General features: G+C 39.6%; 1 protein-coding gene and 1 pseudogene across 22 annotated transcripts in view; one reads left to right on the forward strand and one right to left on the reverse strand.

Annotated features, from left to right (window-relative positions):
• The window catches only part of Ttll5 (tubulin tyrosine ligase like 5), a 249,727-nt gene that overhangs the window by 19,861 nt on the left and 217,165 nt on the right, over positions 1–12,701 (forward strand). For all 22 annotated transcript variants that reach the window (XR_016537574.1, XM_090344520.1, XM_090344522.1 and 19 more), the window contains exons 6-7: positions 3,131–3,261; positions 6,480–6,562. Coding sequence is in view for 21 of the 22 variants with exons in the window: in XM_090344520.1 (XP_090200646.1) it covers positions 3,131–3,261; positions 6,480–6,562 (214 nt within the window). In the remaining variant the exon portion in view is untranslated. The remainder of the gene's footprint in view (positions 1–3,130; positions 3,262–6,479; positions 6,563–12,701) is intronic.
• LOC150054721 (ubiquitin-ribosomal protein eS31 fusion protein pseudogene) lies at positions 7,420–7,886 on the reverse strand (annotated as a pseudogene).

A 12,701-nucleotide genomic window follows, 5' to 3' on the forward strand; every position in this document is an offset into this window, starting at 1 on the left:
GCTGAAGAGCTCCGGGACAGTGCTCAGGCTAAGTTTAAGCCTTAAGATTGACAAAACAAAACAAAACAAAAAAACAAAAACAGGAAAAGCAAACTAATACATACCTATCCAAAGTATACAACCAATTCTCAAAACTCAGTAAGTAAGCAACTCTATTTTTCAAAATGAGCCAAAAATTTGAATGGGTAGTGCGAAGAAGATATAAATATGGCAAATTAAGGATCTGAAAAGATGCTCAATGTCATTAGATTTTAGCAGAATACAAATCAAAGCCATATGAGGTACCAATATAAACCTTTTAGAATGGCTAAAAACATAAAAAACAAGGGCTGGCCAGGCTGAATTGCAAGTGGAACTCTAATATGTTTCTGGAAGGAATACAAAATGGTACAGCCACTTTGGTTGAAATATGTATATGTCCTGTTTCCTGATCTATAACTCATTAGGCCTTGGAGTCTCCAAAGTGGCAAGTGTCCTTTGGTTGCTAATGAATTGATGGGTGACTGGCAGCTTCTGACAGGAAAGACCAAATTTGAGGGTTCCAGTCTGCTTCTCAACCTCTACAAAGAGGAAAGGGACCGAAAGTCATATTGATAATGAATCAACTGTACTCACCAAATTAAGCTTCTGTTACAAACCCGAATTCCTGGAGGATAAAGTGTCAGGAGAGGGCCTAGGAACTCTATACCTTTTCTACCATAACTTATCTCTCTCTCTCTCTCCCCCCCCCTCTCATCCTTTGTAATACCTTTTATAATAAACCAGTAAATGTAACTTTTATACTAAGTTCTGTCACCCACTTCTTTTTTTAATTAATTATTTTTGGCCAGTTGTGGGGCTTGAACTCAGGGCCTGAATTCTATTCTTGGACTTTTTCAAGGCTAGAGCTCTACTACCTGAGCCACAGCATCACTTTTGGCTTTTTCTATGTATGTAGAACCAAGGAATTGAACTTGGGTTTTTGTGCATGCTAGGTAAGCACTCTACCACTAGGCCAAACTCCTTGTCCTGTCACCCACTTTGGCAAATTAATTGAACCTAAAGAGAATCTTTAGGTTCTTAGAATCCTGGTTAATCAAGGGCAAGTCAGAAGAATGGAGCCTAATTTAGTGTGATCTCATACCGTCTATAGGTAGATAGAACTGACTTAAATTACACTCTCCAGGTATCTGCTGCAGGATTGCTTACTGGTATGTGGGGAAAAGTCCTCTTACAGATGATGTAAAAAATGTTGAGTGATTTTGTTGAATTGAGAATGGAGAATAGGAAAAATGCTTTGGTATTTCCTGTGTCTCAGAATATATTAGGAGAAATTGAGCTGTTTTTCCGGTATTCTTAGAATAACCATTTGGCAGTTTCTAATAAAGTTAAAAATGTACTTATTTGGTGATTGTAAAATGTGTCCATAAATTTTTTGACACTGCTCTAAAAAAGTTGAGCTAAACTTTTCTGTTCTTGAATGTCTGCTGGACTTAGTGACTTGTCTCTATCAAATGGAATGTGGCAGCAGTGGCAGAGTATCACTTCTGAGACTAGGTCATAGCAAACATGACAGCATCTTTCTTGCATTACTCCATCTAGAAGAAGGCAGTTGCCATATGGTGAAGGATGAAGGCACTCAGCCTTATGGAGAGTTCACATGAGGAGGAACTGAGGCCTCCTGCTAACAGCCAGCTCCATACCAATGAGCCTCTAGGAAGTAGAGCTCCATCATCAGTTGTGCCAGAGGACTGCAGCAGAATCTAATATCTTGTCTGCAACCTGATGGGAGATCCTGTAACAGAACCAACCATGTCATTCTGCGTTCCTGGTCCACAGTCATGAAATCATAAATGGTTATTTTAAGATGTTGTATTTAGGAATTGTTTATTCATCAATAGATAACTAATTCAACTTGCTAGACAGATTTATACCTTGAAAAAGAACATTTGCACAAAAGCTGGGGGAAAGAAAAGAACTCTTATTTGCAGAAAAACGTGTGCAAATGCATAAAGCAATTTTATTTATCACCTCTCCAAACTGGAAACACCTGAATGTACTTCAACTGGTGAATGAAGTCTGGTAATAGCTATGTTATTGGTTATTACCCAGCAAGGTAAAAGACAAAATGCTAATAGGTGCAGCAACAAGGGTAAATCTCATGTGCATCATGCTCAGTGAAAGAAGCCAATCTTAAAAATATATGTGCCACATAATGCCTTTGACTTAACTTTCTAGGATAGAACAAAAAGATGAATGTTAGTCCATGGTCTGGTTGTGATTGACAGCTTGACTACCAAGGTACTTGATGCAACTTTCTTGAACTCAGGGCCTGAACAGTGTCCCTGAGCTCCTTTTGCTCAAGGCTAGCACTCTCATTTGAGCCACAGTGCCACTTCTAGCCTTTTTTTGTTTATATGGTACTGAGGAGTTGAATTCAGGGCTTTATGCATGCTAGGTAAGTGCTCTACTACTAAGCCACATTTCCAGCCCTTGAAGCAACTTTTTTTTTTCTTTTTTGGAGGACCATTTTATTTCCTTTTTTTTAATCCTTTGAATTTAGCAAATAATCCTAGGACTTTCTTCCTTTTTCCTTAAGTCTGTGCATGTAACTATGTCATAGACTGCTTCATGTCTGTACATCTTGTCTCCATCTTCTTTGCATTTATTCTGTGTGGGATTTGTGTGGTTTTTTGTTTTATGTTTATTCTGTGGCTTCATATTGATTGATAGTTTTGGAGAATTCTTCACTATTCTCTCTTTAGCTGTTTATTACTTCTGCTCCATTTTTTTCTATCCTCTGGATCATGACTGGCCTTGACTTTAGCCTTTCTAGAGTTAAGATTTGTCATGGGACACACTTGAAACAACTTTTGATGTGTGCTGGTAAGTGCTTGTCTAAACAGAATTATTATATATAGAAGGAGAACTTTTACTATAAATAAATGGTATCTAATGAATAAATTTAACCAAAAATATCCATTGGATTACATGGTTCATAAGCCTTAAGGAATAACAAAGTGATACATTTAGATTTATTGCTATCTTTTACTGCTCAAGAATGGCCAACTGTGGACTCTTACTTGGGTGATAGCATGGAAGACCTCTGCCTCATAGTTCACTGACATGGAAATGCATTTTTGGTTTGTAGGTCTTATGAACTAACCCGGAAGGACCGACTGTACAAAAACGTCATTCGGATGCAGCACACGCATGGATTCAAGGCTTTCCACATCCTCCCTCAGACCTTCCTCTTGCCAGCTGAGTATGCGGAATTCTGTAGTAAGTGCTTGACCCAGAGTACCTCAGCCCCATCACCTGAACTTGGGGGCTGATCTAACTCTGAAGCTTCCTTACATTATCAACCAATTGAGAGATGTAGTCCCCTAGTGAAACAGTTGCAGGCACAAATTTAAAATTATTTTTATTCTGATTGTCTAATAAGATGACAGTAATCATATATACATATAGGGCTACATTTGTGCTGAATTATTATTTCATCTATGAGAGTCAGTGACTGAGTAAACATACTTTGTATTTCTGTATGTGAACTACATATACTTTTCTTACTGTCCTTTTTCCTTTGCTATTTAAGAACATTCTTGCTGCCTTGATTTCCGCTCTTTGGGGGACAAGTATCATGTATCTTTTGGTTTGGTGGTACCAGTTAATCACACCCCCTTTCCTTTAAGTTCAGACTAATAAAAAAAATACACATGGGAGCCAAGCAGGGATTTAAATGTCAGCTGGTATTACTGGTAAAGTTACATAGGAACATATGGCCTGGATCCAGGTCTAAAATGGGCTTCTTACTTCTTCTGTCTCTTCATAAACTTGCCTAAGAGTTGAGCTATTTTGGGTCTCCTACTGGGGACAGTGGACACTCAGTAGACTTGATCAAGAAAAGGCAGGTAAGGGGTGAAAGTATATAGTAATGTAATAGCTGACACTGATTGAACACTTTCTGTTAGGCATTGCTTTAAGTGGATCCTCTACTTGAGTTTTATAGGTAGGGCTCAGGTACAGTTTGGTTAAGAAACTTCCCCAAAGTCCTGCATCTTGCACTTCTGCAATAAAGATTCAGATGGTCAGTGTGTTTTCAGAGGCCATGCTGTCCAGCACTGTGTTTTATTTTTAGAGACTCTGGGTAGCTTGCTTACATTTGACCACTTTCCATCACCAGTGAGAGCAGAGTTTTAGAGGAGACAAAGAGAGAAAACAAAGTTTCTTTCTGTCCATCGTTTGAATGAAGAGAACAATAGTACATCAAGAACTCAGATACTATTCTGACTCTAGCTGGGATCATTAGGTCATCATTGGTCTACAGTATGCCCTGAAGTGGGTCACCGAGCGGCTGGACCAAGTGGTAATTTCTGCTTAGCAAGCATAAGATGTTAAGTTCAAAGCCTAGTAACACACACACACACACACACACACACACACACACCCATCCTGGACCAAGTGATAATTTCTGCTTAGCAAGCATAAGATGTTAAGTTCAAAGCCTAGTAACACACACACACACACACACACACACACACACACACACACACACACACACACACACACACACACACACACACACACACACACACACACACACACACACACACACACACACACACACACACACACACACACACACACACACACACACACCATCCCCAAACAACAATAACATGAAAGGTCCTAGTGTTGCCATCAAAAGACCACTGCAGGGATTTCTTAACCTCTAGAAGAGGAGAAACAGGGAAGGTGTGATAATGAAGAGGAATCTTGGTTTCAGTCATACCAGGATTCTGGTTAGGCTGTACCACTGTTCAGGGCTCTGCTCTCTGATTAAATCTTCAGGAAGAGTTTTCTTGTTGTTAAGTCTGGATTTGTTTTTATTTTATTTTTTTTGCCACTCCTGAGGACTGAACTCAGGGCCTGAATACTGTCCTTGGGCTTTCCTCAAGGCTAGTGCTCTACACTTGAGGCATAGCACCACTTCTGGCTTTTCTATATATGTGATACCGAGGAATTGAACCCGGTTTACCTGCGTGGTAGGCAAGCACTCTACCATTAGGCCAAACTCCTGGTCTGGCAACTTTTTTTTTCTTTACTGTTTTTAATATGACCTTATCTGGACTGTGATCCTCCTATAAGTGTCTCCCACGTAGCTGGTATAATAAGAGTGCAACACTTCCTCCCTTTGGCTTTTATTTTGATACTTTAAATGCTTGTAACTGCAAGTTTTCAGTGTTACAAGTTGAGTAGAACATTTAAAGTCAAAAACCCCAGATCTTCCTCCCAAGTGGATTATAGGTTATAGGAATGAGTAACTATGCTCAGTTTGTGATTTGGCCTTTTACAATAAGTTTGCTAACCCCACCAACCCCATATAAGAGTATAATCCTTTGCTGTTATAACGCAACATCATATAATCATTTATATACAATATTTCACAGATGTCAATAGAACTAGAGGACACAATTGAGCTCTAGATTCTGTCTGGTCCTCCCCTTTTCTCCCTTCCTCCCTCCCTCCCTTTTCTTCTTCCCTCTCTCCTAACTTTTCTCTTACCTTTTTTCTTTCCCTTAGTCTCTCTCTGCTTCCTTCCCCCTTCTTTGTCTCCTTCCCTCCCTCTTTTCCTTCTTTCCTCCTAGTCTATTGGAGATTAAATGTCTCTCTCCAGTGCTAGTGTACTATTTTTTGTGCTGTGTTCCTAGAATCTGTTTTTGTGTTTTGTTTCTGTAGCCTAAATTAGTCTTGCACTTGAGATCTTTCTCTGCTTTCTTAGTAGCTGAGATTATAGACATGTACTGCTATATCTTGCTTACATTTTTAAAAATTCTGTTAAATTGTAACAAATGAAAAGGCAGAGGAAGATGGGATAGAGTGGACAAAGAGTTCTTTTTTAGTCTCTTAGTGAAATGGTTTGTGATATTAAGTAAGTTCCAGTGGGGACATCTGGGAATGGCTATTTGATTCCTTTCTGGGGGAGCAAGTACAAAGACTACAGGAGGTGCTGGCAAGGGAGAATTCCTCTGTCAGGGTTCTTGGTCCTGTAGGCATGACTAGGGTGAGGAGGAAGTACGTGTGCTTATCTGGGGAGGAGAAGTGGTATGGATTGACACATAGGTAGAAATATTTGCCTTAATAACTCCAACCAGGGAAACATGAGTATTAGGAATCATCAGTAAGTTTCTGCTATTGTATTCTAGATAAAGGCTAATATCTAGATGAAGAGCAACTTAGGCATTTTGAGAATAGGAATCTGGGAGATCTGCTTGGAAACACTCACTTTTACTTGGTTTATTTCTTACTGTATGAACAATTTTGCTATTGTTTCTTCTTCTTCCTCCCTTCCTGCCTCTCCCTTCCCTTTCCTTTCAAGGCTAGTCCAAAAAATACTGGTAATTTTAGTTGCTGCCTCCTGCTAGAAGTTTTAAGATAATAAACTCATATTTCTTCTATGTCTTGTTTTTTTTCTCTTTATCTCCTAATATTTTGGGCAGATTCATATTCAAAGGACCGGGGACCCTGGATAGTTAAACCAGTGGCCTCTTCTAGGGGGCGTGGCGTCTACCTGATCAACAATGTAAGTATGCAGAAGCTGGCAGACCTGGTATTTTTGTGGATCCTTCCCCTTAAGAATAGTATTCCCTTCTGAAATCTGATGTGGAATTGAGGATGGCTATGTAAGGTCTATTGTTTACCCTACTGCTAGTGACCTTCTGTTGTGCCAGAACATTTCTTTCATGGCAGAAAGTTACTTCGTCAGATCTAGGGGAAGGCAGCTTTTGTGTCCACAGAAAAGATGTGTCTGTGCTTGCACATGTCACCACATTATGTCCTAAGCATTGGCTTTGGTAACGTACCCTTGAGTACAACTTTGGAATCTTGCTTTTATTTTGTAAGCAAATTAATTTTCTTTGGACTGTTATCATTGTTCCTGCTCTTTCTCCTTTCTCTTCATTTCCCTTCTTCATTTTCCTTCCTTCCTATTCTCTTTCTCCCCTTTTCAGAAAACACCAGTATCTTGGATCTTTGCAAAAGATTCACCCCACCCACATTGTTTTAGAATTTGATACACATGCAAAGTCCCTAATATAATACTCCTCATTCTCTAGACTTTTCATGATAGTTGACATAGATGATTTCTGTTTCTTCCTTTGTTAACTTACATAGTATTTGGTAATTCGTACCTTGATGTTTATTGTATTCCTATCTGCCTATGTGTGCTTTCACATTCTTATCTGCTAAGTTTTTATTTCAATACTTTAAAGGGTTATAACATTTACAGTTCTCTTCACTATGACTCAGTTTTCTGTGTTATAAGTTGAGTAAAAGCATTTAAAGTAAAAACCTCAGCCCTTACAATATTGGGGTTCTGAAATTTAGATCCATTCATTTTTTTTTATGTTAGTTTGTACCTTTTTATTAATTCATACAGAGTTACTTGTCTTCTGGCTTGTTGAAACAGTAAGTTAGACAACACTTGCCACAATAATGTCTGTCAAAGTGGCTAGCCATAAAAACTCCAGCACCACATTCATCCGAAGGGCACTCTCAATGAAGATGACTAATTTTGCCGTTTTCATCCACCTTATAGTAGTTTAAGACAGCCAGTTTAACCTTCTTTCTCTTCTGTTTGTTCTTCTTGGGAGTGGTGTAAGACTTCTTCCTTTTCTTAGTAGCACCCGAAGTCTCAACACTAAATGAAGAGTGGACTCCATTTGAAAGTTGTAATCAGATAAGGTGTGCCCATCTTCCAGCTGCTTATCAGCAAAGATCAGTCTCTGCTGATCAGGAGGAATTCTTTCCTTATCCTGGATTTTGGCCTTTACATTTTCTATAGTATATGAGGGTTCAACCTCGAGTGTGATGGTCTTTCCCGTAAGGGTTTTGACAAAAATGTGCATCCTGGCGGTGGTCCCACCTGAAGTCCAGGGAAAGGAAGAGACTAGTTAGATCGGGGGACGCCAGGGAGTACGGCGCATGAGCCGCACGCCAGAGCCCCTAGATCCAGTCATTTTTTTAAAAAAAAATTCTTTCTCTAGGATATTTAATGGACCTTTTCCATCTAAGAATTAGTGTTTTTTTTTCCCTTCAGCTTCAAGGAAATTATTCTCTTATTTTCTCTGTTCTTCCTTCTGGAACTCCTTTTTGAGGTACTCTGGGACTTTTCTTTGTGTTTACTTTTTTTTCCTTTTGACAGTTTTCATTCTTCAGCCCTTTTATACCTTTATCTTCTAAATCACCAGTTTCAGCTCTGTCCGTTTTGTTATTTATTCTTGCAGGTGATTTTTATATTGGCTATCATACTTTAGTTGCCAGAAACTTTTAAATTTTTCTTCTATTTTTATTTTTCCTTGTAAGTAATAGCCTGTTACTGCTTAATAGATGCAGTTTGCCTGTCTGTTTTCCTGAAGAAAACATGTCTTTAAAGTATTTTTCTGTTCTTAAATTTTCTGGGTATTGTCTTTCTTTCTGCTATTGGATTGTCTCAATTCTGCTAATTCTTAGGTGTTAGGCCATATTTATGAATCAGACTAGATTTGAAACTGGTGGTTGGCTTAGAGTTTCCTATGATCATGAAGGACTTTTTTCCTGGAAGGCCTTCCTAGATGAGAGCCTGATGGGGCATTTGCTGTAAGAGTACAGCATGCATACTTGTAGATGGAATTGAGAATGTGGATGAAGAGCATGCCTCTTCCATCTTGCCAAGATAGGATGGGCTTTATGACTGTAGGGGAGATTGATGAGTTTCTTCCTGTGATATGTTTCTCTTTTCCTTTTAATTTTTGTTGGGGGTAGAGTAACCTTAGATTCTTCTCTCCTCTTTGAGATCCCTGCTCCCACACAAGATATGCTTCCCTAGAGCATCATTAGGTTTGATCCTGAAGGTATAGCTGCTACTTGGGGTGCTAGAGAAGGCCCACTGCTCAATAGCCTCATGCTACTAGTGAATTGATGGTCTGATGTGTGTTTCTTGACCTACCTTACTCCTTACCCAGCTTACATGTACCTTTGCAGGGGCCTTGGGAACCCTCCCCCTCCACCTTTGACCTAAGAGTTCCTCAGCTGTTTTTTCAACCTGATTTCATATGTGCTAGCATAGGAAGTCTTTCAGGACTTCCTTCAACTTTTGGCCTATTCTGGCTCCTTTTGCTTCTTTCTGATCTTGTTATCTTTTCATTCTTTTGAAAAATATCCTTTCTGTCCTTTGAGTAGAACTCTGCACAGAAAAGGAAAGTGGAGATAGATATGTTGTGTGGGTGGTCAGTACATCATTTTAAATTCTCCAATTATCTTTCTCACTGAGCTGTTTCCTAGGTGTGCAGAAATGAGCTTTTTGAGGGGCTCTTCACCTTGGAAGATCTTTAAATTTAGTCTGAACTCAAAACTGGATGGTAAACATTGATGGCCAGACCTTTCATACTGGATGAATAGGTCCTCTGGTTCCAGTGAACAACCACTGTGACTCCAGGCCCCAGCTATAAGTTCTGTCACCTGGCATGGTTACTTTAAGGATCATTTTGCACCAGATCTCATGTGACCTAAGACCTGGTCGTATGCCTTGGCTCTGTCTTCTGTCTCTCTGACCTTGGCGTGAGGCTCCTGTCGAATAGCCTTCCCTTCAGCTCTGTGCCAGGAGCTCAGTGTTGTTTGAATCTCATGGATGGTGCTAGTTTGGATTTGGGTTTTAGCTGCCAAATAGAATTGCTGTTGAACTCTAGGATAATTTTGCTTTTTATTTTCTTAGACATGAGTCAAAAAGAAAAGGATTTTTTTCCTAGCACATCTGGGACTTTTTTCTTCCAGAATGCTCTTTTGCCCTCATGGTCCGTTCTTCTAAAACTAACATAATAAAGAATAGAAAACTTACGTTTTCCTTGTGGGGCTGGGAACTCTGTGCCCTAACTCCTCACTTATGCTGGAGCTCATAAAGGGAATGACATGTCTTTAGGGAATGCACATTTGGCAGGCTTTGTCTGAGTCTTTTTCTCCCTCCCACCTCTCACTGGGTGGAATCTCTTGAGACCCCCTGCATAGATCAAAGTACTTGGCAGGACTTTTTGCCTTTCCTCTCCCTCCTTGGTGAAGCTTTGGAATGAATCTGATTCTTTTAAGTATTTAGTGGAGGTGCCAGACAGAAGCCTGGGAAGATGCCAGCAGGCAAGCTGGCAGCATGTGAACCTATGAGGGACATAGTCCATTTCACCCCCAAACTGGAATTTTACCACTTTTTACCCAGACCTGCAAACCATTTTGTTTGTATTCCTGTCTTTCCTTACACAGAAGGCCTAACCGTTCCCCCTTTTCCAATTCCTGGATCTTTTCCCATGGAATATGTGACCTAGTAGCCAACTGGATGAAGTAACTCTTTCCAGGGCTGCTGCCTGCTCTCCTTTTAGATTTGAGGGGGAGGGAAGACCACTCAGGTCCAGGGTCTGAAACTTACGTGGCTAAGTGAGGGGGATGAAGTTAGGTGTGAGGGTTGAATGATATCTTTCTCAGTCTTTCATTGTCATGGTTAGGCCTCTTAATAAAAATATCTTGTAGCAGTCATAGCCCATGGGAAAATATTCACACCTAGCAACTTTTACCATAAGGAGACAAGGGTGAAGGATATAAAAAGTATTACTTTTATGTAATAACTGAACAGCAGCTTGGACTCGAAAGGAAGCATCTTGGTTGGCTGATATGACCTCTTAGAGTTCTTCAACTCTACAAATACAGCATAAAGGAACAAAGAAATATGGTTGCCCCAATTCCTTAAGTAACCTGTCTAAATACCTTTTTCCAATTGAGTATATTCAAAACAGTGGGGAAAGACCTGGTGTTTCCTGATTAAGGTGTGAATTCACTCAACCCTCTCACACATGCTGCATGGTAAGCTAATATATATCTGAGGTTGTGAACTATCAGAAGAGTGTTCAATCATTCTGTCCATGCTATATTTATGGATATAATTCTATATGCTCTTATTTCTTCTTGTTTGAATGTTTCTATTTTCTCCCCTTATCATACAGCAAATGTGAAGTACCAGCTGTCTGCCATGTGCTATCCTTACTTAAAACCTTTAAGAAATTCTCCTAATTCTGTTTTTCTAATTCTTATATATCTTCATTTTAATTCAGTGTTGTAAGTAGAATGGCATGTGGCATGTCATAGTGAATTTAGTAACTAGAACTACATAGATACCACTGCATTCTTCTACTCTATAGTAACTTAGAAGATTCATTTTAGGAAAGTGGATATTTTTATCTTCCATGCCAACTCAGGCTCTCACTTTAGCCTTTTTTTTTTTTTTTTGGTTGTCACGGGGCTTGAACTTGGGGCTTGGGCACTGTCCCTGAGCTTTTTTGCTCAAAGCTAGCTCTCTGCCACTTTGAGCCACAGCGCCACTTCTGTCTTCTAGTGGTTCACTGGGGATGAGTCTCACAGACTCTCAGACTTAAAGCCAGTCCGGGCTGGCTTTGAGGCATGATCTTTAGAGCTCAGCTTCCTGAGTAGCTAGGATTATAGAGGTGAGTCACCAGCACCTGGCTTGACTTTAGTCTTTTTTGGAAGGAAATTTCAGTCAAAATTGAAATAGCTTACTGAGGCCGGTGGCTCACGCCTGTAGTCCTAGCTACTCAGGAGGCTGAGATCTGAGGATCACTGTTCAAAGCCAGCCTGGGCACTACAAAGCTGAGAGACTCTTATCTCCAGTTAATCACTAGAAAATGGGAAGTGGGGCTGTGGCTCAAGGTAGGGCAGTTGCATTGAGCTGAAGTCCTCTGGGACAATGCTCAGGCCCAGAGGTTCAATTATCATGACCCCCCCCCCAAAAAAATTGAAACAGGTGTAAATATATAAACAAGCTTTTATTAGTAGTGGTTCTTCACTGTACAACACTAAGCAAAGAAACCATATCCAACTGTTTTATTCTTGCAATTTAATTCCTAATACAGAGAGAAATGAGAGGTAAAGACAGTAGAACAAATGTTACAATTAACCCAAATAATACAAGGGTTATATACAGTTCAATGGATGATTGTGTGTGTGATAAGGAAGAGAGAGCAGAAATGGGCTTGAGCAGTAGGTGTTACAGAATGGAAACAACTCCCAATATATTTTGTGATACAGAGGATAGTTGAATCGTCTGTATCTTTTGTAGCCAATAGTTGTCCAATTGGAGCACAACTGTGATTAATTCAGTCTTAGATTATAGCCTGTAGGTTTACTGCTTTGAAAGTGATTATATCACTTCTTACAATGTAAGATAGTACTTAAAAGAATCTGGTTGGGAAATGTAAGGGCATCAGGAAATGGTATGGATGGCTAATTCCATTAGAGATGAATCAGTACTGATGTCATTGTGTTCATATAATACATGGAGATGGCTTGTAAAAACTGTGATTTGTCTTTTAGATAACAATAGTGGGAAATGAGGGGAATTTCATTATCCTAATTGCAGACTTGATCTTGTGATTGTGAATATGCTATGGCTCATAAAAATTATATAGTATTTGGGATAGGAAATACTTCGTTACAAAGACAAACTAGAAATTTGGAGACAAATACTTCAGAATATTGACAATTATGAATATGCTTAAAAGTGAAGTCTCTTAGCTTGAGCGCCAGTGGCTCATACCTGTAATTCTAGCTATTCAGGAGGCTGAGATCTAAGGATCCTGGTTTGAAGCCAGCCAGGGAGGGAAGTCTGTGAGACTTTAATATCCAATTAA

Source organism: Megascapheus bottae, chromosome 14 (genome assembly GCF_031878675.1).
Source record: "Megascapheus bottae isolate mThoBot1 chromosome 14, mThoBot2.hap1, whole genome shotgun sequence".
In the NCBI taxonomy this organism is placed as follows: domain Eukaryota; kingdom Metazoa; phylum Chordata; class Mammalia; order Rodentia; family Geomyidae; genus Megascapheus; species Megascapheus bottae.